The sequence below is a fragment of the Sesamum indicum genome, linkage group LG8, assembly GCF_000512975.1.
Source record: "Sesamum indicum cultivar Zhongzhi No. 13 linkage group LG8, S_indicum_v1.0, whole genome shotgun sequence".
NCBI classification, from domain to species: Eukaryota; Viridiplantae; Streptophyta; class Magnoliopsida; order Lamiales; family Pedaliaceae; genus Sesamum; species Sesamum indicum.
The window spans coordinates 1625051-1651082 of record NC_026152.1 but is presented as its reverse complement, the minus strand read 5'-3'; the positions used below and the strand labels follow the sequence as shown (position 1 = coordinate 1651082).

Genomic DNA, 26032 nt, shown 5'->3' with positions numbered 1-26032 from the left:
CATGATAATTATTTTTATTTCTTAACAAGTCGAATTTTTGTATATGTTACGATATAAAATCTTTAAACAGCCGATCTATTATGCAGAGTTCCATGCTGACAGGAGTGTTGGAGAGAAAAAACCTAGGGCATCAGGCGACGAGGGGGTTTCAATGAAAGAACTGAGTGGATATAATTCTAAGAGGCAAGAGTTTGAAATTGAGTATGACAATGATGCTGAGCAGCTACTAGCTGACATGGAGTTCAAGGAGACAGATACTGATGCTGAACGTGAATTGAAACTTCGCGTTTTGCATATTTACTCAAAACGGTAAAATTTAGTTTCTTGTTCCACTATCTTCTCATTTTGAGTCTTGTTCTCTTTGTGCAATCTTTTGGTCGACGTTTGCAAGGAGTCGTCTATGGGGAAAATCTATCCCTGATTCTTGTTTTGGTTGGCTTTTCTTAGTATTTTGTTAACATACCAAAATGCAAAATCTTTATTCAAGTGTCCCTACCTTGCTCCCTTATATAACTTGGGGATATGTCAAGACAAGTATATGCTTGCCAATGTAATACAGGCAATTTTGAATCAAGACTATAAGTAATTAATGAAAACAAGCAATCAAATCTGTTTATTGGTTTCTACTCTTTGTTCCCCTTTATTCATCAGTAATGCTACGTTTGTATCATTCGAGATTCTCAAGACTTAAAACATGTTCCGTTCTTTTTTTGTTGGGTCATTCTTCATTGCAGCGCTATGATGCATCAGCTAGTTGTTAATATGCTTTCAGTTGAACTTTTTACATGTTTTCGGTTGTCTGCACAATTAGGCAATCATAAAGCATTAAAGCTTTAGCAATTGGAAAAGAAACCCCAGATCGAGATTTTGTAATGTTTTTAGATTAAGAAACGAATTGTGAGGTGCACTTTGTGAAAACTCAAGTTCCAGATTAGTCCTTGGCAATGATCTGATTGTTAACATAAGGATGTCATAGTATTTTTTGTGGTCATTTCTCTTCAACACTTGAATTATTTGTAGCAATCAAAATAGAAGGTAAGGTACAGAAACACCACAAAAATAGTATTAAGCTAGGATATTACAAATACTTAAACTGGTTTTGTTGCTGGCTGTATGGAGAGAGATTCATATTGTACTGTTAACGTAATTTAGGCTTTCACGGGCAGTAAAGTGGTCCTTTTAAGTACCTATAGTTAAATCTGACTCAATTACGTTGATAACTATGTGATGTTACTTCAATGAAAATTTATCAGTACATGAGGCCCAAATTTTAGGACTCACAATGTCACAGTAGCACTGTAGAACATCCACATCTAATGTCTGAAATTTCCAAGTTGATTAAATGTAGCGACTCATAAGTACAGAGCAACTGGAATCCTGCACCTTAAAAAAAGAAAGAAACAAAAAGTGTAAGGGAAAAGGGAGCTCTGAACTATGTCTCTGAGTTCCTTTCTTTCCCTCCAAGAAAATAAGAAAAATTTAAAGTCTCCACCTATTATTCAATCTGACCATTTTCAGGAAAAAATGCTAGGTAAATTAAAAAAATATATATTCTATTTATATAGTCGGTGTTGAGGTTTATAAGAAGTTGAAGTACGTTGGTTTTTGTCCCTCTGTACGGGATTACATTAAAGAAAGTCTTGGGACAAATCAACAAAATATTTACTATAATGGTTTGTGGAATAACTAGATAGGAATGCTTAAATGGGCATTGTCGTGCTCAAGTTGGGTGTGCTTGTTAAGACTGTAAAAAGAACTAACACTTGTAAAATGAACAAAACTAAGTAAAAACCAGGAACTTAAGTAGCTACGGACCAATAGTAATGATAATTTTGTTATCAACATCAGATGTTAAGATAAGAGAATATTTGACATTGTATTAGAGCTAGGAAACGGTAGTCTTGCTTTTCAGACTTGCCCTGAGAATGTTATTGCAATATTTCTTCTCTAGTGGCTTTTACTGACAACTGGAAGAGGAAGGGATGGAGTTGTTAGAATAACTCCTAAACAAACAGCATTTTGTGTGAAGTTACCAAAAATTGGAAAGAAAGCGAATTATATCTCAAACAAGAGATTGCGCATGGAGACTAGGAGAGATGCACATCTAAGGGTGAAGACCTGTAACATTGTTTATTGCGAGGATATGACTTTTTGAAAGCTTTAGTGATTTGGTTGATTTGTCCATATCTTCCATTTTCTGGAATATTCACTTGATACTACAGGAGGCCACTTTAGAGAGCAGTTTACTCTCTGGTATATAAGGAAAACTTCTGTGTCGCAGAATTAATTGTTAGAGGCTTGCAAATATTCATTAGTGGATATCTGTACTGGATCACTATTTCTTTTCTGATAGAGATCTGAATATAAACAAGTCAAATAACTGCCATTTTCATCTTCTGTGAATGTTGCGATGGCAATATATGCAAATTGGCTTACAGGTTGCACCCATCCAAAGAAATTGTTACTTGGACAACGTTAGAACATACCACGTGCTTACGAATGCAACATATGCTGGCATTAGGAGCCATGATATTTGAATTACATGTATACCAAGTTAAGACTTCAATTAATACTATAACTAAAATATTCTTCAGTCAGATTGTTTCATATGCCTGCACAAGTTTGCAACCTAACCGCTGTTTTGGAGGTAATTTATCTTTGATTCTTTAGTTACTTTCTTTTGCGTTTGTTGATTTTCCTATTCGTTGCTTGTTGAACAAGAATGTTTTCTTTGATACATTGGGCTCTCTTCTGATTCATGGTTGTCCATTTAAGTGCTTCAGTTGCGTTTAGATATCTAATTTCTCTTTTTTATTGTAATTACTATAGAATATGACAAATGTTAGTTCAGCTTGATACTTAAACTGCTGCAGCCTTTCTGTCATTTCGTTTCTTTTTTGTTGCTCATGTGAATCCATCAATACTGCAGGCTTGATGAAAGAAAACGGAGGAAAGATTTCATTTTGGAAAGAAATTTGCTATATCCCGACCCTTTTGAAAAGGACCTTACCTCGGAAGAGAAGGAATTGTGTAATCGGTACAGGGTGTTTATGCGATTTCACTCTAAAGAGGAACATGATGAATTGTTGAGGAGTATTGTTGAGGAGCAGCGAATTTTGAAAAGAATACAAGACCTTCAGGTATTATATGCACCATTTGACGTTCCGAAGCATCTCAAATGTAATACCATCATGCACGTCATGATTTCTGTATAAAGTATTTCTCCTGATTAGGATTTATTCATAATTATGAATGGCACGTACAAGTGCTTATTATTGAATTTTCTGGATTGATCGTACCAAATCATGCTAAAAATTTCATTTGGCTGAATTTTGGAATTGATACAATTAAGATTGAAGGTTAGGTGGATTATTTTCTTCCTTTTCTTGCTGTTTGTGCTATCTCTGTATTTTGTTCATTGCTTTTTGCTCAATTTTGGTGTAACCAGTCATGTCATTGTGGTTAAAAATGGGTGAATTTTATTATGCTTGGAATATTGAACTCAGATTGGTTACTAATCTAATTAATAATAAATAAATGAGACATTTGAGCAGAGATCTTTATATTTTGCTTTGATTTATAGCTTTTATGATCATCTTTTTTATTTTCCATTTTTAAAAAGTCTGATGGCTCTGCATGTGCAGGAAGCTCGAGCTGCTGGCTGCCGCACGTCTGCTGAGGCTGAGAGGTACATTGAGCAGAAGATGAAGAGGGAAATCGAGGAAAATGCCCGTCGAGTGAAGGAAAGTTCGCAGGCCGGTCCCAGTGGCAAATATTTGCAAAGAATGAATCACCATAAAGGAGAACAAGATAGCAGCCCGAGGGGAGGTAACAACAGTCCATCTGTATTAGATCCTGGTGGAAAGGACTCTTCAACAAACACTAGAGGCCTTAATGGTTCAGACCCCTTGGATAATTGGGATGTCAGTGGATTTCTCGGAGCAGATATGCTCTCCGAAGCTGTAAGATTTGTTACTATATCTTTAGTTGCTTTCACCGTTAGATCTAGTGATTGAGTTTCCAAATATGATTGGAAGCTAACAGTCTGTTGATTAGATTTTGGCTACTAACAACTTGTATTACAAGTAGTTGAGATTTCTATGACGGGCTTGTACTGGTTTCTGACTGGTTCTGTTGTGACAACAACACTGATGCAGGAGAAACAACTATGTGGGGAGATGAGAATCCTACCAACACATTACCTCAACATGCTGCAAACCATGTCTATTGGAATTCTAAATGGAAACGTAACTAAGAAATCTGATGCACATGGGCTGTTCAATGTTGATCCAGTCAAGGTTGACAAAGTGTATGATATGCTGATAAGAAAGGGGATAGCTCAAACATGAGCTGCATCCGTTTATCCTTCAAGATGAGGTTCCAACCATGTTTTATTTGCCAAAAACAAGACGCAGATTGCCTTTGCCTGCTGATATAAGTTATTGATAGAATAGTTTCATGTAGCAATGCGATGTACATAATAACTGCACAGGTTGTCATTTACTTAGTTGTGAATTTTAGGATGTGGTCAACTGGAAAGAGCCTAGATGCTGTTCAAGATTCTCTCGGTGACTACATTTGTTTTGTGATTGATTATTTTTTGAAAAACATATGAATCATAGACATGCTTTGTACTACAAGAATCAGATGATATACTGCTGCATTTCTCTTTAAAAAGAATATCAATTACTAATCTAATTTAAAAATAAAAAAAGAATATATTGGAGTGCTAAAGCTGGCCATCAAAAGTGGAAGCATATATAAAAAAAAATATATAAAAAGTAGATTCCTATTTTAGTTTAACATAAGTTGTATTATTGTTAAACATTTTTATAATTAAAACTCCATCAAATATTATAATTAAATAAAATTGCACTCCATCCATCTCACCTAACACCACACATAATTCTAATCCTTCTTCATATTTTTCTCCACCTCACCCTTCATTTTTAACAATTAATATATTCTTTTTTTTTTTAATTTTTATTGTCTCACACATATTAATTAATGATGACTGTCACTTTCACTCACTAATAATACTAATTATTTTTTGTAGATATATTAATTTTAATTTTATATATATATATATATATATATATTAACATATTTTTAACAGCAGCGTATCGTTGTAGTTGTAGTGCTACTTTAAATAAACTCTCAACAGTATTTTTTGAAAATTGTTTTTTTTTTTTGAATTTGGTTTTGGTTGCTGGCGTTCGACGGAGGTTCAGCTGCCGGAAATTTTCTCTCACCCAATTTCATCTCTCCACCTGTTTTCTACTTGCCTTTGAGTAAGCTTTCCTTTTTTCTTTCTTTGCTTATTAATGCTGTGATTTCTTTTTTATTTACTGATGGTATTATTTGCATTTTGGACGGTGGTTTTTTGGGTCCGGATTTAACCCTAGATTTTGTGTAGATCTGAAGCTAATTTTTGAGGCTGACGAGATTTTCTCATAATCTGCTTCTGGATTTTGTTGTAAATCTGGGTGAGTTTTTTTGTTTTTCTTTCTTTCTTTCTTTTTTTTTTTTTTAAAGTTTTAAGTTTGTTTATTTTTTGAGGTGACAATGGTGGGAAATTGAAATGATTTTTTTTTTTTTCTGTTTTGAGTTTAGATCTTTGGTTGATGGAGACATTGTGCTAAAATTTTGGTGATATGTTTCTTTTCTATGTATTTTGAATTTTACTTGAAATTGTTTGACTAGGGTAGAATTCCTGAAAGGGTAGTGAAATTGAAGTATGATTTTTTGAGTTATTCATGCAGCTTAGTTCAGAATACTTGCTGCTTTTGATGGCTTGATGAATGTGGAGGGCAAGATTTAAAATTTGGAGAACATCTATTTTAACTGGAGTTGAGTTAAAGAATCATGCATGTATTTGGATTGGTAATCACTTGGTTTGACATTAGAGAATCATTTTGTGTACGATGTTGGATAATTTACTTATTTTGTGATATTTGTTGGTGAAACCATGTTATGTGTACATAAGAAAAGAGAATGTATCATGATCTGTTTTCATAATTTGCAGCGCTTAACATCGGCTATTTTGGGAATGGGTTCACCCAGTATATGCTGCTTCTAGTTTTTCCTTGAAAAATTTGGGTTTGAAGTTGAACTTGACATGGAAAGCAATATAGAGGAAGCACTTAGAGCGAAAGCATTTGCTGAGAAGCAGTTTGCAATGAAAGATGTCATTGGAGCTCAGAATTATGCTTTAAAAGCTCAAATGCTGTGTCCTGAGCTGGAGGGTATATCACAAATGGTGGCCACATTTGGAGTCTACATTGCTTCTGAGGCAAAAATTAATGGAGAATGTGATTTCTATTCAATTCTTGGGTCGGATCCATCTGCAGACAAGTCCAAACTAAAGAAACAGTATAAGAAGTTGGCAGTACTGCTTCACCCTGATAAGAATAGAACTGTTGGAGCTGATGGGGCATTTAGACTTGTCTCTGAAGCATGGACGCTTTTATCTGATAGTGTGAAACGAAGCTCTTATGATCAAAGGAGAAGTTTGTTTGCTGGGTGCAGTACTGGGGCTGGTGGTTATGACAACTGTACCAAGTTTTCAGCTTCTCATTCAGGACTCGATACATTTTGGACCGTGTGCACCTCCTGTCATGTTCAGTATGAATATCTGAGGAAATATGTAAACAAGCGACTATCCTGTAAGAACTGTCGTGGTGTCTTTGTTGCCGTTGAAACAGGGTTAGCCCCTGTCAGTGGTTCTTTCCCTTACAGCACCTACTCTTATGCGCCTGAGAATGGGTATGGAAGTCATGGTTGCGGAGTTACATATATACCAAAAGCCACTGGATATTGTGCACCTACTGGCCCCCCAGGACATCATGCTGGATATAGATCTGAGTATGCCTCCAATATATCATTTCAGGGTACCTCCTCCATAAATTCTGTTGGCATTGTAGATCCTAATGGACTGTCTACGTCTTCCTTTGTCTTTTATCAAGCCAATGAAGAGGCAAACAAAACCAAAGCAAATGGAACAAATAACAGGGCAAAGGGTACAGGTCATGTGACATCTAATGGGTATACCGGTCAAGATGATGTACCAAAACCCAGGCGTGGTAGACCTGCCAAGAAGAGAAAAATGGACTTGGGAATCTCAGTTAACAATAGGAAAGAAGAAATTCCTGATGCCGCTGCAGAAGCAAAAATAGTCAATGGTAATGGAATACTGAAGCCGGCTTTGAGCTCCCCGTCTGAGACTTCAACTAGACGCTGTGCAGCTGCCCCTGCATTTGACGTGAGACAGGTATTAATTGATAAGGCAAGATCAGAAATCGGTAGGAAGCTAGAAGAGATGAGGTTGGCGTCACAAGCAGCAGATCAAGAGGCTGAGAAGAGAAATACACATGCTGAAGTTGATAAATCCAAGACGATTAAGGTATCAGGTGCAATGGGTGCTGGCTTCCAATCAGAACTGAAGAGAACTGCATCTATGTCGATAACAGTTCCAGATTCCGACTTCCATAATTTTGACCAGGGCAGATCAGAAGAATGCTTTAAGCCAAAGCAGATATGGGCCCTGTATGATGAAGAAGATGGTATGCCTCGGTTGTATTGTATAATTCGTGAAGTCATCTCACTGAATCCATTCAAGATCTATATAAGCTACTTAAGCTCGAAATCCGATTGTGAATTTGGGTCAGTAAATTGGTTGGATTCTGGATTTACCAAATCTTGTGGAAGTTTTAGAGTGTTCCATTCTGAAATGGTTGAGCAAGTCAACATCTTCTCTCATCTTCTTAGCAGGGAGAAGGCTGGTAGGGGAGGTTGTGTGAGAATCTATCCAAGAGGTGGAGATATATGGGCTGTGTATCGGAATTGGTCACCAGATTGGAACAGAACAACCCCAGATGAAGTTAGGCACCAGTATGAAATGGTTGAGGTTCTTGAGGACTATTCTGAAGAGAATGGGGTCTGGGTAACTCCTTTGATTAAACTCAGTGGATATAAGACTGTATATCAGAGGAATGCAAACACAAATGCGATTAGATGGATCCCAAGAAGAGAGATGTTACGATTTTCACACCAGGTGCCATCTTGTTCACTTAAAGTTGAAGGTACTAACTTGCCTGAGGGTTGCTGGGATCTTGACCCTGCTGCTACTCCAGATCAGCTACTTGAAGGAGAAACTGAACCTCAGAACAATATAAGTCCTGGTTGTGCAGAAAAGAGCACGGAAGCTCCTCAAAACGAGCAATTTCCAGCTGAACCTAAAGGAGAGTCTGAAGAAAAGTTAAGTCAATGTCAGATCTTTGCTTCAACTCCAGTTGCGAGGCCTCAGGTTGAAGGTGAAGCATGTGCAGAGAAGAGAAAACCTGTGGAGCTTTTCGAGGGACAAGAAAGAACTCAGGCGGAGCTTCCTCAAGGAGATTATACAATAAAAGCCGCAGCTGAAGTTTCTCGGACTGAAGCAATTGCCAATGTTTAGGAAGAGCTAAAGGCAATGCAACAATGGTATCCTACAAGCGACACCATGCGGCAACAATACGGGCTTGGCAAACATGAAAGTGCAAACGACATAAAAACTGAACTACGGGAGTCTTTGCGTTGGGAGATTCAAAATGTACAGATTTAAAAACACAGCCTTGAAGCTATTCTCAAACAATCAGATAGTTGGAGGGCAATAGTAATCCTTGCCCCTAAGGTTTTGGGGAGCTTTATATCTATTCAGCAATTTGTAACTGGAATTTAGACCTATTGACTCCTCATTCTATAGAAAGGCTTCATCATATTTGACTGTATTAAGTGAGAAGGGAGAACATGCCTAGGGGGCTCGATGTTACTGCTCACTCTTCTGCTTTAGCAGGACTGTTGGCTTAAATATAACCAAGATTCATGATTCAGAACGACCCTAAAAATTTAATGGTTATGGTGATTTTTGTGTTGATATACCAATCACTCTTAGCAGTACTTGGATGCTGCCAACTGATTATTTCATAATGGTACCACTTTTCCAAATAAATTTCAGTGTTATTTTGAAATCTGTTTTCCCACATTCTAAACTTTTCTGATTGATGTTTTCGTCGACTAGGCATATGCAACTTGCAAACAGTACTTTATTGTCCAACTATGACTCAATCTAGAATTTATTTAGTTTCTCCAATGCTCACTGATTAGTATGACAAGAGAGTGAAGCAGCAGATGCGTGGGGTGGGCTTGAGGCAGAACCTTCAACTGTTTGATTTGGTATTATTTAGTGCAGTTGCAGCCTGTTGCTCTATGTTTCCAGAAATGACATATACATGTTTAACAGTATGAAGTTATCATCAACACCGGAGGATGGTAATTATACACTTAAGAAATTGAATGTAGGTACCCTTTCTCTTAACTTTCTTCATCAGAAAGTAAGAGATGATTAAGCTGGTTTGTAAGCGAATAACCAGGGTGGCTAGGTAAGGCATGAGATTTCATTCATCATGATGGGACCAAGATGTCCAAGGACCTGCCGATCAGGATGAACTAAATGAGAGATGTGAAGGGGAGGCCAGATGAAGAGAGAGCATGTTGAAAGTCACTGCAAGTGGCAAATGACCAATGCAGTTTCTGGGCTCATTTTTGCATCATGCCCATGGCTTAGAATTTGTCCCTGCGGAAATAGGTCCTAGTAACATGGAGAAGAAGATGAGAGCAACTTACTGTAGATTGCTACCGCAGCAATTGAGAAAAATAATTGCAATTTAAGTTGCTAGGAGATAAGAACTCCAAAAGAAGTCCATTCAGGATAAAAGTATAGAAACAAGAAAAATATTTCATCGCAACAACTGTGAAAGCTGTTTATCAATCAAATTAAAGAATCCAAAATCCAAATGGATTGGCTTTTTGAGCTTTGCTTCTAATTGTTTGTTCGTTGAAAGAGCAAACCGACCCCCCTGTGAAAATATATATATATATATACAGAAACGGAAGCATTAATAAAATTATTGACCTAAGGTTGGTGAGAAGAAAAGAATGGACCATTCTCGTTGCAGTTTCTCGTGCTGATCTTTCAAAGATATGTCCATACAGAAATTGTGTGTGCTAAGTACGTACTCAGTTTTTCTTTGATCATATGTCAAATAAAAGCAGTCCTCCGTGGTGGCACTGAGGTCGAAAACATGTTCAAGTCCTTGATTAAAAGAATGTCCTGTTTTCAATTGCATACTTCACTTTGCTGATAAAATCATCAACAGCCATGGTTCCCAACTCTCTGCCAGACCTGGATCTAACTGTTACAGTTTGTGTTTCTACCTCTTTTGGCCCCACTACAGCCATCAATGGAACCTTAAGTTTTTCTGAGGTTCTAATAAGTTTGGGCAGCCTCTCACCACTGCAAACTTCCGACCGAATGCCATTAGCTTTCAATCGATTGTTCACCTCATTACAGTACTCCAGCTGTCAACGCACGCAACAAAAATCAGCATGGAGCAACACATAAATCAGAAGGTACATAAATAAAGATCTATATTACTTTAGTAACCGGGAGGAGTGCAACGGGGACAATTCTAACAGTGAATGATATAGTAGCACATATATATTTTTGATAGCCATTGAATTTCAAGTCATGCATCTTTTGGTGGTTTAGTCATATAGAAAGCTGTGTAAAAGCACCATATCAATATAAGATTTTTTGATCCAAAAAGGTATCTAGTATATGAGTGGACCCACTGGGAAATTTTCGGAAGAGAATGGAAGCTTTTTCACCTGTGTATCAGTTACTGGTAAAAGTCGAGCTTGAATTGGAGAAAGCCATAGTGGAAAATCTCCAGCATAATGCTCTACAAGAACTCCGAAAAACCGCTCTAAGGATCCAAGAACTGCTCTATGTATCATAATTGGTCTCTTCTTCTCTTGATTTGAATCAACATATGTGATGTCAAAGCGCTGAGGCAAATTAAAATCAACCTGTACAAAGAAAAGTTACTTTGTAAGGAAATTTGATAAAAGACAACATAATTCACAAAGAATTATTCATATTGAATTGCAGATTTGTCTTTAAAAGATATCACTTGAGTTAGCAAGAGAAATTGAAGATGAACATTGAAATGGGAGAGTAAAATGTTCGTTCTTTTTTCCCATGAGATAATTGGAAACATAACAACATAAAGTGTGCAGTCAAAGGTATACCTGTATGGTTGAGCACTGCCACTTTCTTCCCAGAGCATCCTCTATTTTGAGATCAATTTTGGGGCCATAAAAAGCGCCACCCCCGTTGTCTATCTGGTAACTCCAACCTTTGTCATCTAAAGCATCCTTTAGAGCTACTGTTGCTTTCTCCCATATATCATCGCCTCCCACAGATTTCTCTGGTCTTGTTGAGAGGTTCACTTCATATTTGTCAAAACCAAATTGCAGCAATATTTCCTCGGTAAGATCCAAAACACCTCGGATTTCATCTTTGATTTGATCATCCAAACAAAATATGTGGGCATCATCCTGCAAAACCATCAAAGAGCAGACTAAATATATACCTCTGTCATGTCATGAGTGTATGTTTGGGTCAATGATAACATTGACCAGAAAAGGCAGGTTTTGTAATAAAAAAGTTAAAGGAGAGAACACCTATTAATGCATGATGGCTATTATCAGAGAGCATCAGGTGCCTATGATGCAGTGGAATGGGGAATCCTATTCTCGGTAAGGACTAATAAGACTCCCGACACATACAGAAATAAATGGATTAAGATGCAGCAATGTTGATGAACTTGAATGGCTTCAGTGCAAATTACAAGCTCGAGGAAATCCTATCTGCATTTGGTGTGAGAAGCTCAATATACTGCGGCTCATGTTATATCTGGATATAAGTCGATTTTCTGGTTGCTGCAGCTACCTGTAGGTACTGTTATCACCCAAGTGTTGGAGAACCTCACTATATATCATGTATCATCTTCTTATATGGTTCTTTTTTCCTATTTGATTTGAGTTTCAACTCTATTAGATGTCCCATATTGGGAGACATTGTTAGCATAGTCGATTCTTTTAGACATCATGTGTATCCATTATCTAAAGGGATAATTATATAGAGAACACCTGAGGTTTGGTCTTGTTAATGATGCACCCCTCAGTTTTAGGAAATTACGCGCAGACCCAATGTAAGTTAACAATGCCCTGCTGCCCCAACGCTGTGTATTGCATAGATCCATGGGTTTGTTACTTTATCTAACCACAAGGGTGCATTAATAATCTCAGTTTCAACAATTTAATTAATGATACTAATCAAGTAAACAAAAAAAAAAAGGATCAAATAAAGTACGAATGTAATAGTTAATTAACTATGACTAAGTTTTATAACTTAACTATGAATAAAAATATGAAATCAATTAAGTTAATAGGTAAAATTTAATGCTACCTTTTTTAGATTTTAAATAATTAAATTATTATTTATTACATGTAAATAATATAAATATATTAAATATACAATTAACTAAGTAAATTAATTAAAAAACATAGTAGAATTTGTCTTCTTAAATCAATTAAATAATATCTTAACAGTAACTTAACAATAATTACATATATACTTAATAAAGTAATAAATTAAAAGGTGTAAAAACTTAAATTTTTAAATTTTAATTAGATAAATGAATAATTTTGTTATTGTTTAAATTGTTTCCCTATTTTTCTTCTTCACCTTTATTCTGGCCATCAACTCCCCCCCAACCCCCTCAAAGCTACCCACCCCCCGTTGCATCCGAACCCCTTGCCTCTCCTGAATCCCTTTTCCCATTTGTGTGGATCTTGGTTGTGAATATATGCGTGTATTCTTTGGGGTGCCTGTTTTTTTATGTGTGCATTTATGAATATGGGGTGCGGGGGGGAGGGGGGGGGGTTGAGAGAAGATAGGGAATGGTAATTTTTAAATTTGAAAATTAGGAGTATTCGTGTTCCCATAGTATTTTCATTTTATTTTTGGTTATTTTCTGGGCTATTTTTACCGAAGGAGTAAAATGGATGATTTGCAACTTCCAGATATTGTTTTGGCTGGCAGATATTGGTAGGGGCCTGCATGTAATATTGCAAACCAAAGAGGGGTACCTGGGTAAATCCTCTGACTCGGAACAGACCATGTAAACTTCCAGATAATTCATATCTATACACTGTTCCAAGCTCTGCAACCCTGATTGGGAAATCCCTGTACGAGTGTAGCTTCCGTTTGTAAACCAATATATGGTACGGACAATTCATTGGCCGAAGCTGATAAAGTTCTTCCTCTATTTCCATCTGGTCAAACATGTTCTCTTTGTAAAAGTCGAGATGGCCACTGATCCTCCAAAGATCCGCTTTCGCTACATGTGGAGTATAAAGCAGATCATAGCCATGCTGTATGTGAATCCTTTTCCAGGCATCTTCAATTATGTGCCTTACAATAGCACCCTTGGGATGCCAGAAAACCAACCCTCCACCAGCTTCATCCTGCAGGTATTTATCTAAGATGCATGGATCAATCATCTCCGATGAAAGTTAGGGAATCTAACATGAATGATAGAGCCATGCAGACATATTACATGGAAAAATTGTGAAAGCAGTCACTCACCTGATTTGGTTAAATAGTACTAATCGAATCTTTAACGCGTACAGCTACAGTACATTGTAGACTCTCTAAAAAGAAACCACTCACTTTAAGTAAAAAGAGAGCTGGAAATAATTATCTTTGTGTATTTTCTTCCCTAACAACTATTGACAGCTTTAGTGTAAAACTGATGATCAGAAGCTCAATTGTCTCTGCTATAGGGAATAATAAGCTAGAGATCCTTTACACAGGATAAGTGATTCAATCTTTCAAAGCTGTAATTGGGAAAATCACCAGAGCCTAATGCATGGTATGAATGTGTGTATATTAAAAACAGACATAGATGTGTATATCATAGTTTGATGGAAACGTTGAGTACTTCTACATTAATTATGATGTGAAGTGACTGCCTTAGGTAAATTGAAAAGGTAGAAAGTAAATAACCATCAATGAGAAGAGAAAAATGCTAAAACACGGAATTCATCATATGTGAAACCATTGACTATTATAGCAGACCCCAGTCTAAGATTTTAGTCAATGTAACTAGAAACTTCAAATTTTCAACCTTGTGAATAAAACATAACATTACACCTCCATATAGCAGTTAACAAGTTAGTTATTCAGGAGTTGTTCCTAATAACAGAACTAATTTCAGAATTTGGATACCCAAGGTGGAGAAAGCTAAGAGCGCAGAGACTACTCCAAAATTATAAACAGGTTACCTGTATAGAAAACAGATCAAGATCTTGGCCAATCCGACGGTGATCCCGTCTTTTAGCCTCTTCTTTGAAGTGCAGATAAGCTTTCAGTTGTTCCTCAGTCTCCCATGCTGTACCATATATCCTTTGCAGCATTGGCTTATTTGTATCTCCTCTCCAGTAAGCCCCAGCGACAGACTCAAGTTCCACAGCTTTTCTGTTGATGTTTCCAGTAGATTCAACGTGAGGCCCAGCACAAAGATCCCACCATTCATTACCTGTGAAGATGACAAAGAAGAAGAGGAAAAGGCAGAATCAAATTTCACGTGTCAAATCTAGCTACACGGAGCCACGAGGTCAAGGATCCCTAGCAAGGAATCTTTTCTTCAAAAAGAGGATATGCATTCTAATAGCCTTGGCATTACTACATACGAACATTTTCTTAAGTTTTTCTAAGGCAATTACAGCTAAAAAATAGTTTAGCAAGTGTAATCAGATTTGAAGATAGAAAGAAGCAGAAAGTCACCTATATGATAGATGGTAATAGGCTCCTCTTTAATGCTCTCCAAAATCTCCATCTTGTACGGCTCATTGACAGCCATTATTCTTTTCTGGGCTTCATCTCTGCTAACTTCTTCTCTAATTAACGGCAAATTTTTCCCAATGATGCGATCCTACAGATGATTCAAGAAATAAATTCTGTATCCGAAAAGCATAATTTAATGAATATTTTCACAATGTCATGCGTCAACTTTGTTGACTTAAAATGAAAAGGACTGATTATCGCAACACAACGAGAAACTAAGCTCACCATTTCTTTCTTAATTTTCTTAAGGTCCTTATCTGTCAGAGGCTCCATATCGAAGTCATAATAAAAACCATTCTCAATCCAAGGACCAATTGTCACTTTTGCATCTGGATAAACCTTTTGAACAGCCATGGCCATTACGTGAGCACACTGCATTTTGTCAAGACTAATTAAATGCTCGTGTCATAGAAACTTTATCATTCAGAATTGATAATATGGGCATGTCACAAGTCAAATAAGATAAACAAAGATTGAAGACATAATCAGATGTCCTGTCAATGCAGCATCAACATCGAATTACAAATATCCATGCTAGGCTCTCCATTTAATTACTCAGTAGCATAATTCCGAGCAATGAACTAGCATTTTCAGTTAAAAAGCCATGATATGTGATTGAGCTGTTTGTCATGCCGGTTTCAAACGCAGCAATTGAATGCTGCTAAACAATACCTACTGGTATCCAGTTGTGAATGAAACTGATTTCCTGGCACTTGATTCAGATTTTGGATTGATTTAACTTGAAGTATTAGGTGTAAAATCACAAATTCCACACCACACCTTCAAGTCAAATAAGATAAACAAAGATTGAAGACATAATCAGATGTCCTGTCAATGCAGCATCAACATCGAATTACAAATATCCATGCTAGGCTCTCCATTTAATTACTCAGTAGCATAATTCCGAGCAATGAACTAGCATTTTCAGTTAAAAAGCCATGATATGTGATTGAGCTGTTTGTCATGCCGGTTTCAAACGCAGCAATTGAATGCTGCTAAACAATACCTACTGGTATCCAGTTGTGAATTGATTTCCTTTCCTGGCACTTGATTCAGATTTTGGATTGATTTAACTTGAAGTATTAGGTGTAAAATCACAAATTCCACACCACACCTTCACTGCTCGTACCTTCTTCTTTAAAATCAGTTGATGATAAGGGTAAAAGAGAAAATGAAATCGTCAAAAAGTCTCACCGTGTGGCGAATTCTGAGAAGCCTCTCAGAAGAGAGATTAGTAGGAAGGACAATCCTCCCGCCGGAGGCATCAATGTCAGGGGCTTGTCGGGGCGGCGGAGTGGGCGTTTCTGTAATTTGAGTGGCGACGGCAGAGAATTTGGGACTCCGCAGGCGACGAAAACCATGATGGAGAGTAAGAAAAGATGGGGGAAGTGCAAAGACATTGAGGTGGCATTTGGTGGTGAAATGAGAGGGTAGAGAGTGCTTGGGAATGGAGAAAGATAAAGCCATAAGAGTGGTTTTGTGAGCGAGAAACATGGCCAAGAATTCTTCTTGGTTTGGCGAAGAAGAGTGTTTCTGTGGTGGAGGTTTACCCGTAGACGTAGACAAAGCGGCTCTTCTGCCTCTTCCTCTATCAGTATCTCCTCCATTCACATCGCCATTGGACTTAGGATTTTGGCCGAACTACACAATCCATTTATGTATAATCTTTTACATTGATAAGGATTCTATTAATAAAAAATATCATTAATGTTGCTGGGTTGATGGGCTCTTGCCGCATATTAGAAAAGGGGGTGGAATTGGGCCATCCCAATGGGTTCTCTCGTCTCGAGTGGATGTGATTTGCTCTTGATTGTAAAACGGCAGTCATCTTTATTTGGCTTTTCTGTGTTCATTTAATCTCCAATTGGAGATTGTTTTCCATTTCAATAACTTCACTAGTTAGGACACTTTTCTGGAGTGTTTGATGGATGAGATTTGGTCTTGACACCATCCCAAACTTCCTCAATTCTCATTTCTCCCCTTAGTAGCTTCAGGAGATTATCAAGTCTGAGATGAGAATAGGAGTCCCTAAAACACTCATCAGCAGTAAGAGTTGAATATGTACGAGCTCACAATGACCATACAGCATTCCGCCTCTTAACGAGCTCGCTCATATTATCTCTCTTACTAATTTAAGCATCGATCAAAAACAATCAAGGCCATCCCCTGTAAGTATGGATCTCAACATACGAATCTAATTCTCTCATATACAATTCCCACCAAAAAAAATATAATATTGCAAATCTGCCTAACAACAATCTTAATCTCAATCTCAAACCTCATATCTATATACAGTCATACATTTTCACACCCACACTAATATCTCACTACAACTCAAACATCATCTATCTATCTAGATTCTAAACCAAAACACAGATGATACACACAGGTATCTCTCCTTCACTTTTCTGGACAGGATACATCCTTTCCCAGTAAAGAATTTAAGGCAATGAGAGCTTTTAGCGTCAATCTTGTATGCATGTTTGTAAGCGTCGGTTCCTCTGCTTTTTCTTGCAATGGTTTCCTTACCGTTTCAGCCGAGCTCCACTCCTGTTGCAAAACTAAAATGAAAATTTTGTACATTGAAATTCAGTCACACCCACCCACACACAAACAGCCAAGCCAGAAGAGAGACACCGACCGTCCAACCAGGATTCAGCCAAGCCTATAACCCAGTTATAGCAGACACGACGAGTCACTTGTCAGTAATCAAATGCTCAACTGCTACTAAGCTCTTAGAGGGAGCACTGAATCCCAACCAACATCATCACCCGCTGCCGCATACAGCAAATCATCCGGTCTCAAAGAAGCGTGCCACAGCTGAATAAAGTTGTCCCTCTCCAAACGGCTTTGATACATAATCATCCATCCCACATTTCATGCATGCTTCATTTGTTGCTTGAATCACATCTGCCGTCATTGCTAGTATTGGAGTGTGCCAACGAGACAGTGTTCCGCCAACTGATGTTTCACCACAGCTAATTCTTTCATTATATTCCTTTTCAAGGCTACGGATCTGTCGGGTAGCTTCAAACCTACAGTACATCAAACAAGAAATTGGATCTATTGGACCAATTCAAACAGAACAGGTCAACGTAATTATGCAAAAGTGAGGCTCAAGGTGGAGAAAGCTTACCCATCTATTTCTGGCATTTGGAGATCCATAAAGCAAGCATCGTACTCGTGGGGGGGCTTAAGCAACTCGACAGCAAACTTTCCCCCTTCCACACAGGTCACAACTGCACCGTATTTCTTTAGAGCACCTTCTGCAACTCTTCTGTTGACAATGTTATCGTCGACTACCAAAATTTGCTTGCCTTTGAGTAGATTTTTTAGTCTAGATGGATTGCCCCTTGTATCAAGCCTCTTTCCAGTTGCTTCCTGGAAGGTGGATACTAATGCACTTAACCTTAGAGGCTTTGTTATCAAGTCATTCACTAACTCGTCTAACTTCAGCTTGTTGCGATCAGTAGAGCTTAGGCAGGTTGCTAGTAAGAATATCTTCAAAGAGAATCCTCGTTCGCTCCTGCAAATAGTGTGTCTCATCTTCTTTATGAGGCTATGGAACGAAAAGCAAGTCTCCTTATCCCAGTTTTCTTGGTCAATAAGGACCATAGCGAAGTTCTCAGACTCTGAGACACTGCCAACAGAAAAAGTAAAGCCATCAGCTAGTTCATCGTCAGTTATAAACATTTATTCGGAAAACATAGAAAGACGAAATCCCACACCAGAAAAGTACCTTGAAAGATAAGAGCAAGCAGACTTCATACTGGAACTTATGTTGACAGATATTCCCAGTCTCTCGAGATGGTATCTCACAACTTCTGCTCGGATTCTTTTCTCATCGATTACCAATGCTCTTAGTCCCTTGAGTTCTGAAACAGCTGGATCGCATGGCTGCCATATTTTATCCAGCAAATTTGCTTCGGCTTTTGTGAAGGTGACAGTAAAGGTAAAGGTACTGCCGGTGTTGAGTTTGCTGACAAAACCAATCTCTCCACCCATAAGGTCCACCAAACGCTTGCTGATGCTCAATCCTATTCCAGTCCCACCATATTTCCTTGATGTAGAACTGTCAGCCTGCATAAAGGGCGTAAAAATCCGGCCTTGGGCTTCGGGAGGTATACCTGTACCTGTATCTTCAACGGTCACTAACAATTTGATTTTTCCGGGTTCGTCTGCGGTGTCACCAAGATTCTTAAAATTTTCCCAACTTCTCCATCTATCAACTACCCGAAACCCACTCAATGTATTAAATGAAGCATTTAAATCATCTTGAACAACATTCAAGCTTTGTCTTAGAACTTCGTCCCTCATGTCTTGGGGAAACCTCACTTCGTCGGCTAAATGCACAGATACAAATATATGCCCCTTGTCATTTGTGAACTGCAATATAAACAGAAGATGATTATTTATTTACACAGATACAGTTACATTTATCTCTCAGAACATATGACAAGATCATTTGGAATGAGAGGTTCAGAACTATCAGCAACCCCATTTACTCAGATCTTGGGATATATTACCACTTAAGAATGAAATCAACTACAAATATGGCCTATCCATCAGTCAACAACCAGCTGAAAACTGATGATATCATTTAACAATGATATAAATTTACCCTGTATTGAAGTTGACGTCAAATAAATGGTATGACGGGACTGGTCTACAATATCACAGATGTGACTCTCAAAACTAAGATGAATGCATGGAAATATTCTGATCCAACCTTAATTGAATTCCCAACAAGATTCGTGACAATCTGCCCAAACCGCTCCTGGTCTCCAATGACTACTTGTGGCACCTTATTGGAAACATAAACGGCCAGCTGTGTTCCACCAGGAGATTAAGAACAGTGCAAAACGGAAATTATATAAGGTGCAAGTCTGATCTCTGAAAAATACACACACACATACGGACACAGAGGAAGAGAAATAAATAACTTGGGTTTCTACCTCAATTCCTTTCTCATGAGACTTTCCAGAAAAAATTGACAGAACCTTGTCAAGAACAGCGCGCAGATCAAAAGGTACAGCCTCCAATTCAAGCCTTCCAGATTCAATCTTGGCCTGATCCAAAACCTTGTTGATCAATGATATCAAATCTTTTCCGCTATCATGAGCAGTCTGAGCATAATCCAGTTGGCAGGCATCTAGATTTGTGTCCATAAGCATCTGTAACATACCTGCATTAAGTGCTAATTTTATATTAGCTGCAACAGCTAAAAAGAGAAACCTCCCGTAACACCCCCACCACCCAACCCCACTGTGGAAAGCATGTAAACTCAAATCTAAAATTTACCCAAAACTCCATTCATCGGAGTCCTGATTTCATGTGAAACTGTTGCTAGAAACTACAAAAGAGAAAGAAGTTAGACAGAGAAAAGGATTGAGCAAAAATAATAGAAGGGTAAAGATGGATCACAAAAAGAACGAAAAATAGAAGATGTTTAAGCCTAGTGTAGATCAGTATAAAGTATAACGAATGGAGCAAAGAAGTCAGCAAATAGTCTAAGATGCAGGAATGAAATGCATAAAAGCAGATGCCTAAACCATATGATTTTAAATTTACCTGAGACTTTGCCACATCAGCTGCCTCAGCACGATGTTTGAGCTTCATCATCTCCTGATAATCCTGTTCCACTTTATCAATTTGATTTATGGCTGCATGAAAGATATGGCCCAGAAGCAAAGTGATAACAAGTGTTCCAAGAGATGCTGTAATTGCTTGCCAAGGTGGAGAAGGTTTCTGTTTAAACCTATACAGGGAGAATTCAAGACAACATTAGAAGCAAGTGCTGTTTCTCATTTGGCCGATTGGAAAGTTGAACAGATACCAACCTGCAATGCATCTCATGCTTCCTAGTTGGATCTCCAAAATCAAGGTAGCTTGTATGCAGCAATCCCATGTCAGCCACATCAGTGCCATACATTTTGATTGGTGCAGCTTGCTTGGTTGTATCATATACATTCACGATAATAGTCTGTTTGCTAGCAAGCTGATGTAGGAGCTTCTCAACTAATGATGGGACATCATAGGAAGCACCTAGATAACTTTTATGGAGCAGCAAACACAAAATCAGAAGAGAAGTAGACAATTCATAAGTGGAAAACATGAAGAATCACACAGAAGTATGGCTCACTGATATACCACAAAAGCTAAAGTATTTATTTACCCCACTGTGGCATTGATGCGTTGCTCAGGCAAAGCATCAGGAGGAAGATTAGTGTTGTATACAGCAAAAGTAAGTACAACACCCAGGTGATTGGATTTTAATAGCTTGAATGGTGATGTCAGGACACCTTTTCCAGAAGCTCTAGCCCGTAAGATATTCTCACGGTCTTCCTGTATGAAAACAACAATAAGAGTAAGTTGCATGAAATGGGCAAGCAAAAGACACGCGGACGCACAGAAGATTGTGGCTCATAATTCATCTTGTATCTTCTGAGAAAGAACAAAAAATAATTTACATCTTGTTAATTATAAATGATTATAGGATATCTTATAGTATACTTGCTAACTTATGATAAAGTCACCTTGAAGGACGTGGATTAGAACATGCACCTGACTTTAAATGGAATTAACAGCTAAATAGAGAAAAATGAACCCTCAAAGGTAATGGAAGAGTCTAATCGTCATTTTTCACTTCTCTATACAATGAAAAAGATATCAGTAACCATATATAATCTACTCCATCCAACATAAATTTCAGTTCCTCGGGACCCTCTTGGAGATTTCACTGCAAAAGACAAGTCGCCTAAAATATCAAAACGGACTATTTCACTAAGATGCATGAGTTTTATCAAGCCAAAACCATGCCCAAGGTGTTTGGTGCTCGAAACGTCAATCACCGCATCCTAACTTTTCGCCAATGAACACAAATCTTGAACACTTGATACAAGTCCCTAAAACTAAACCACAACTGCAACTTACAAATTAATTAGCTATCTATTTTTTTTTTTTTTCCATATTTGCTTTGATATATATCCAGGGTAAGTGCTGATGTAAATATAAACATTTATACTGACAAGTCTCTGGAGAAAATGCTTGAGGCATCATAAATGCAGCTTATAACTGAATATATAACGCATATGTCTCCAGAAAGCTCTTTCTCCATATCCCTGAGTCTTAAAAATAGCAATTTGAATGTCCAATACCTATCACAATCCTAAGAAACATGCAGTAACTATCATATAATTATTACGTTTATGGGGTGCCTAAGAACTTATGATGCAAAGAAGAAGGGTCGTTATCATAATGTAAATACAGAAAAGTCCCATTTTTATCATACCAAGATTATACACTATGCACAGAACTAGTAAAGATTATCATATACTAGTACTTTATTGTTTAAAATTTACATTTTTCAAGGTCCCATCTAATGGTTCCAAACCTGGGAGCCTAGTGACTAAAACTCTAAACTTTATCCTTTAAGGAAATTTGAAGAGTTCCAAATGTTTCAGCATTTGACAAGACTTTATATTAATTCATTCATGTAATGTCAAAATAAAGAGAGATGTGTTAGAAGCACACCTTGCCAGACATCATATCAATTGAGACAATGTGAGACACAGTTTTCTGTGAGAAAATAACAGGTGCATATTCATCTTGAACAGGTGAAGTGCTGAAGTTCTCTGGGTTATAGTCTTGAGCTAAAGTTTGATCTTCAACATCCATTTTCTTAATTGTCCATCCATACTGCTGCTCAATGCGCTCTCTTTCAGAGTGACGAACTCTTAAAGCATAAGCAACACCACTTGTGAGAGGTCTTTCAAAAGCTGTTCTCTCAGTATAATCTTCAAATGTTTTCTGTATGATCCAAAAGTTGGCAAACAAAATTGCATTACAAGATCATCACCACTAATGTTGCATAAGTGAGAAACACAGATTACTCTGAGATCAGAGGACAAAAGGCTACAGAAAGTATTGGCATTTGTACCTGATCAATAGCAGAAGGCTGTTTCCCATGGTGAAATGTAGAAACAAGAATAGCCAATGCATGAACATGGTTCATGCTGACATTAAATTGGTCCTGGAGCATCCGAGCACGTTCATCACACATGCTCGCCAGAGTTTCTTTTCTTCTCAACATTATGTCTTCATTCAAGTACCAAAATAACCAAACGGAAAAGATTACACCGCCTAAGACAAAAATAACCAGAAGCTTCTTCCTCCATTTTCCGGTACTTCGTGACGAACTTTGTGCCTGCTGTTGCAGCTGAGCGTGCTGCAATAGTGGAAGTTTCTGTCTCATCTCATGCTTTTGACTCCTAGTTTTGTCATAGAACTTCCGCAGGTTGTAGCTTACAGCCATCCCAATAAGGACCCCCAAGCAAATTTTGGCAAACCCATAGTAAATGGTCTCGCAATGATCTGTGGCATCAGTACGAATTTCTCTCATTCTCAGTTCATTCTGCTGAAAGCCAAAGCAAAAAGATGTCAATTTTCACTTAGATTTTAATTTCTCTCACAGACTGTTGAAAAAGATAACACAACTTACAATATATAATCTGCTGAAAAGGATACATTGCTCGTTCTGGTTTTTCTTTTTAAAAATTAATTTGAGGGATATAACAGAACATATTATCTCATATCATGTCTAGCTAGCAAGTCAACTGTACTCTCTCTATCCATGAAGATTAGGTGTAGTTTTGACCTGACACAGATGTTTATATCGGAGTTGAAAAGGATAAAATTTTCCCTATTTCTATGCAGTTGCTCTGTGAAAATATGAATTGAGAGTTAATGGTGTCACGATACTTAAGTGAGAAGAAAGTATTAGAGAAAAGGATCCACTTAAGCTTGTTAGTCTTGTTTTGGCTGTCCAAGAAAGGAAATAGATGCAATATATATGGACAATACGAGCATATATTCAAGCATATTTACCAATTAATAGCTGCTTAAGGTTCAGTGGATAATAAACTGTAAAAAGACATTCTCTTGAATGACAAGATATGCAATTGACATTTGGTTGAATAATTCCTTTAGAGTCCCGTTGAAAAGCATTATAGCATGCCAACTAATATATTAAACATCTTTACCTATGCAGATTTTAAGATTCAGATTATAACAGTTACCAAAAACATTTACATGAAAATTAGAAATTTCTGTCTTCATAGGCCAAAGACAGGTTCAAAGACAGTACTGGGTAATAGACCTGCTCGTGACGAAATGAATTCAGAGAGAGAGATGATTTATGAAGATATATTAAATAAATCAATGAAGATCTAATTAACTGCTTAAGTAATCAGTAGATAATTTCGTAGATTCAAGATGCAACAACCATTATGAGAAGAAAATCTGTATATTCATGATCTTCAATCACATTACACTTAGCTGTACAGATGGCATTCTTCAGTCAAAGGCTGTGGAACCTAGAATCACATAAAAATATCTTACCTCTTTGCAACACAGATGTGCGGATGAAATTGATGAAACTGTAGTATTAAAAAATGATGAAGAAATCTCCTGAGACGATGGTAAACCATGATAGATTGCACCAGTAGCCTCTATGGATGGGCAAGGTGCAGTGAGTCCCACCTTTTCAGCCACCAATTCCCACAGCCTATGAAATATCTGCCTCCTGGAACCCAGCATCTTAAGTGCACATAATATAGTTCGTGGAGGGATTACACATCCCCATTCTCTGCGGCATGCCATAGACACAATCTGAAAGATGCAGACAAGAGCAAGTAGCTGAATGAAGAGAAAGGAGCACATAGAACCAGTAGCACATAATTTATTATAACTGGGATCAAACCAAATGTTAAATCGTAACACAGGGGCATAGCAAGAATCTTTTCTAAGTGGAAAGACACTTCTATGGAACAAGTTCAAGACTAAGAAATTGATTATTTGGCAGATACAAAAAATAGAAGACAATGAGACAGTATTTTACGTAATGTATATGATAAAGCATCAATAGAAAATAGATAAGATTATCTAGTGCAGCGGTTGTTAGTTAAACAATGTTGGTATGTTCCTTCACTACTCCTGGAGCCATTTCTTTCTTCTTCCTTTCTCTGAAGAAAGAGAAGGACGAACAAATTATGATTTTCTAGGCTAAGTTCATTTCATCGCAAACATCTATGAAAACAAGATCTTCAGAATCGATACGTCCTAATCATACACTATCTTGAATCTCTTGTTTTCCTTCACCCATGGAGAGGGCAAGTCCAAGATTGGTTATCGGCTGCTGCGCATTGTACATGGATAGATGATTAAAGAAGGGTGAGTTTTTTTCATTTTGATGCTTTACCTAAGATAGTCCTGAAGTCGAGGTGGATAGGCTCCACATAGAGTTTGCTGACAGGTATCATACATTAGAATTCCACTACTGTTCCATCAATGGAATGGAACTAGAGAGACTTTTCTAATAAGGCTCATAGAATCAACGAATCTACTTCAAGAGCCTATCACAAATTCGCATTCCACAACTTTTTATTCCATGTCAACACTGGACAGGCAGGGCGGAGATAGTAAGTCCTATGAGATCATTTATGATCTAAGTTCAAATTAAAAGAGCAAGTCCATGTTCAGAGTGCAAACTTATGTAGATCATTATAAGTGGTATAATTATGAATTTTACTTATCTCCTATGTTTGATCCTATCAATCTTTGTTGATAAGTCATCATCAAGCGCAGATCACTCTCAAACCAGAAAACAAAAACCGAAAGCATCACTAGCAATCAAGATCAGAACTCTAAACCTTTGAGGGTATGAACAATAGACAAACATCTTTCAAATGGATCAAGAAGCCAAAGCACAACTAACCTTCTCCATGCTCGCATTGCAATTCTCCAACGAATCTTGAGCTTCATCTCCACTTGTAAGAGGAGTCTCCACTTTCTTGCCCAATCTTCCGTCAGTCAAGATCGAATACAAGACCCAAATGAACACAAAAGAAAAAACAATAAGCCACAAGAGTACAAGTCCTCTTCTCCATTTCCCATCACTTGCTCTTCCATGCCATGACTCTTGGGCGTCCTGCGGATTATAGGAGGAACAGAGGTTGCCATTTGAACCAGAATTCTTGCCATTCGAAGACATCTTCACCAAAAACCACTTACATACATTGAGCAACGGCCTCGCAACTTTCAAAGTAACCCAAGAAACAGTTGAGAAACTCATCCAATATCAAACAGAAAATCATCAAAGAGACCCACCACGAGAACACCAATACTTCAGCCGAACTGCATATTCTTGGGGGGGGGGGGGGGGGGGGGGGGCAGCTTAAAAAA

The 26032-nt window shown here is 37.7% G+C and overlaps 4 protein-coding genes across 13 annotated transcripts in view; 2 read left to right on the top strand and 2 right to left on the bottom strand.

The window, feature by feature from the left end:
* LOC105167399 (transcriptional adapter ADA2) overlaps nt 1-4608 on the top strand; it is an 11661-nt gene extending 7053 nt beyond the window's left edge. For all 4 annotated transcript variants that reach the window (XM_011087098.2, XM_011087101.2, XM_020696506.1 and 1 more), the window contains 4 exons: nt 87-309; nt 2930-3140; nt 3645-3962; nt 4158-4608. In XM_011087098.2, the coding sequence (XP_011085400.1) occupies nt 87-309; nt 2930-3140; nt 3645-3962; nt 4158-4349 (944 nt within the window). In that variant the 3' untranslated portion in view covers nt 4350-4608. The remainder of the gene's footprint in view (nt 1-86; nt 310-2929; nt 3141-3644; nt 3963-4157) is intronic.
* LOC105167398 lies at nt 5134-8586 on the top strand. Of its 3 annotated transcripts, none has more exons than XM_011087096.2 (3): nt 5134-5291; nt 5417-5486; nt 6026-8586. In XM_011087096.2, exon 3 carries the CDS (start codon nt 6119-6121, stop codon nt 8450-8452), a length of 2334 nt encoding a protein of 777 aa, XP_011085398.1. In that variant the 5' UTR covers nt 5134-5291; nt 5417-5486; nt 6026-6118; the 3' UTR covers nt 8453-8586. The 3 variants fall into 3 exon arrangements, with proteins under 3 accessions (XP_011085398.1, XP_020551426.1, XP_011085399.1); XM_020695767.1 differs by having other exon boundaries at nt 5406-5486; XM_011087097.2 differs by lacking the exon at nt 5417-5486.
* LOC105167569 (threonine--tRNA ligase, chloroplastic/mitochondrial 2) lies at nt 9747-16457 on the bottom strand. Its single transcript, XM_020695768.1, has 8 exons — nt 15986-16457; nt 15017-15163; nt 14732-14879; nt 14230-14483; nt 13033-13410; nt 11128-11436; nt 10705-10905; nt 9747-10395 (listed from the first exon to the last, which is right to left on the bottom strand). The coding sequence occupies exons 1-8, from the start codon at nt 16283-16285 to the stop codon at nt 10135-10137; spliced, it is 1998 nt and encodes a 665-aa protein (XP_020551427.1). The 5' UTR covers nt 16286-16457; the 3' UTR covers nt 9747-10134.
* On the bottom strand, nt 16954-26011 carry LOC105167397 (histidine kinase 2). 5 transcript variants are annotated; one of them, XM_020695766.1, is made up of 15 exons: nt 25866-26005; nt 25566-25778; nt 24191-24460; nt 22731-23207; nt 22325-22600; nt 20967-21136; nt 20632-20844; nt 20363-20549; nt 20093-20144; nt 19747-19976; nt 19521-19619; nt 18531-19177; nt 17928-18431; nt 17433-17826; nt 16954-17341 (listed from the first exon to the last, which is right to left on the bottom strand). In XM_020695766.1, exons 1-14 carry the CDS (start codon nt 25920-25922, stop codon nt 17583-17585), a joined length of 3639 nt encoding a protein of 1212 aa, XP_020551425.1. In that variant the 5' UTR covers nt 25923-26005; the 3' UTR covers nt 16954-17341; nt 17433-17582. The 5 variants fall into 5 exon arrangements, with proteins under 5 accessions (XP_020551425.1, XP_011085395.1, XP_011085396.1 ...); XM_011087093.2 differs by having other exon boundaries at nt 25566-26011; XM_011087094.2 differs by having other exon boundaries at nt 22731-23204; nt 25566-26011.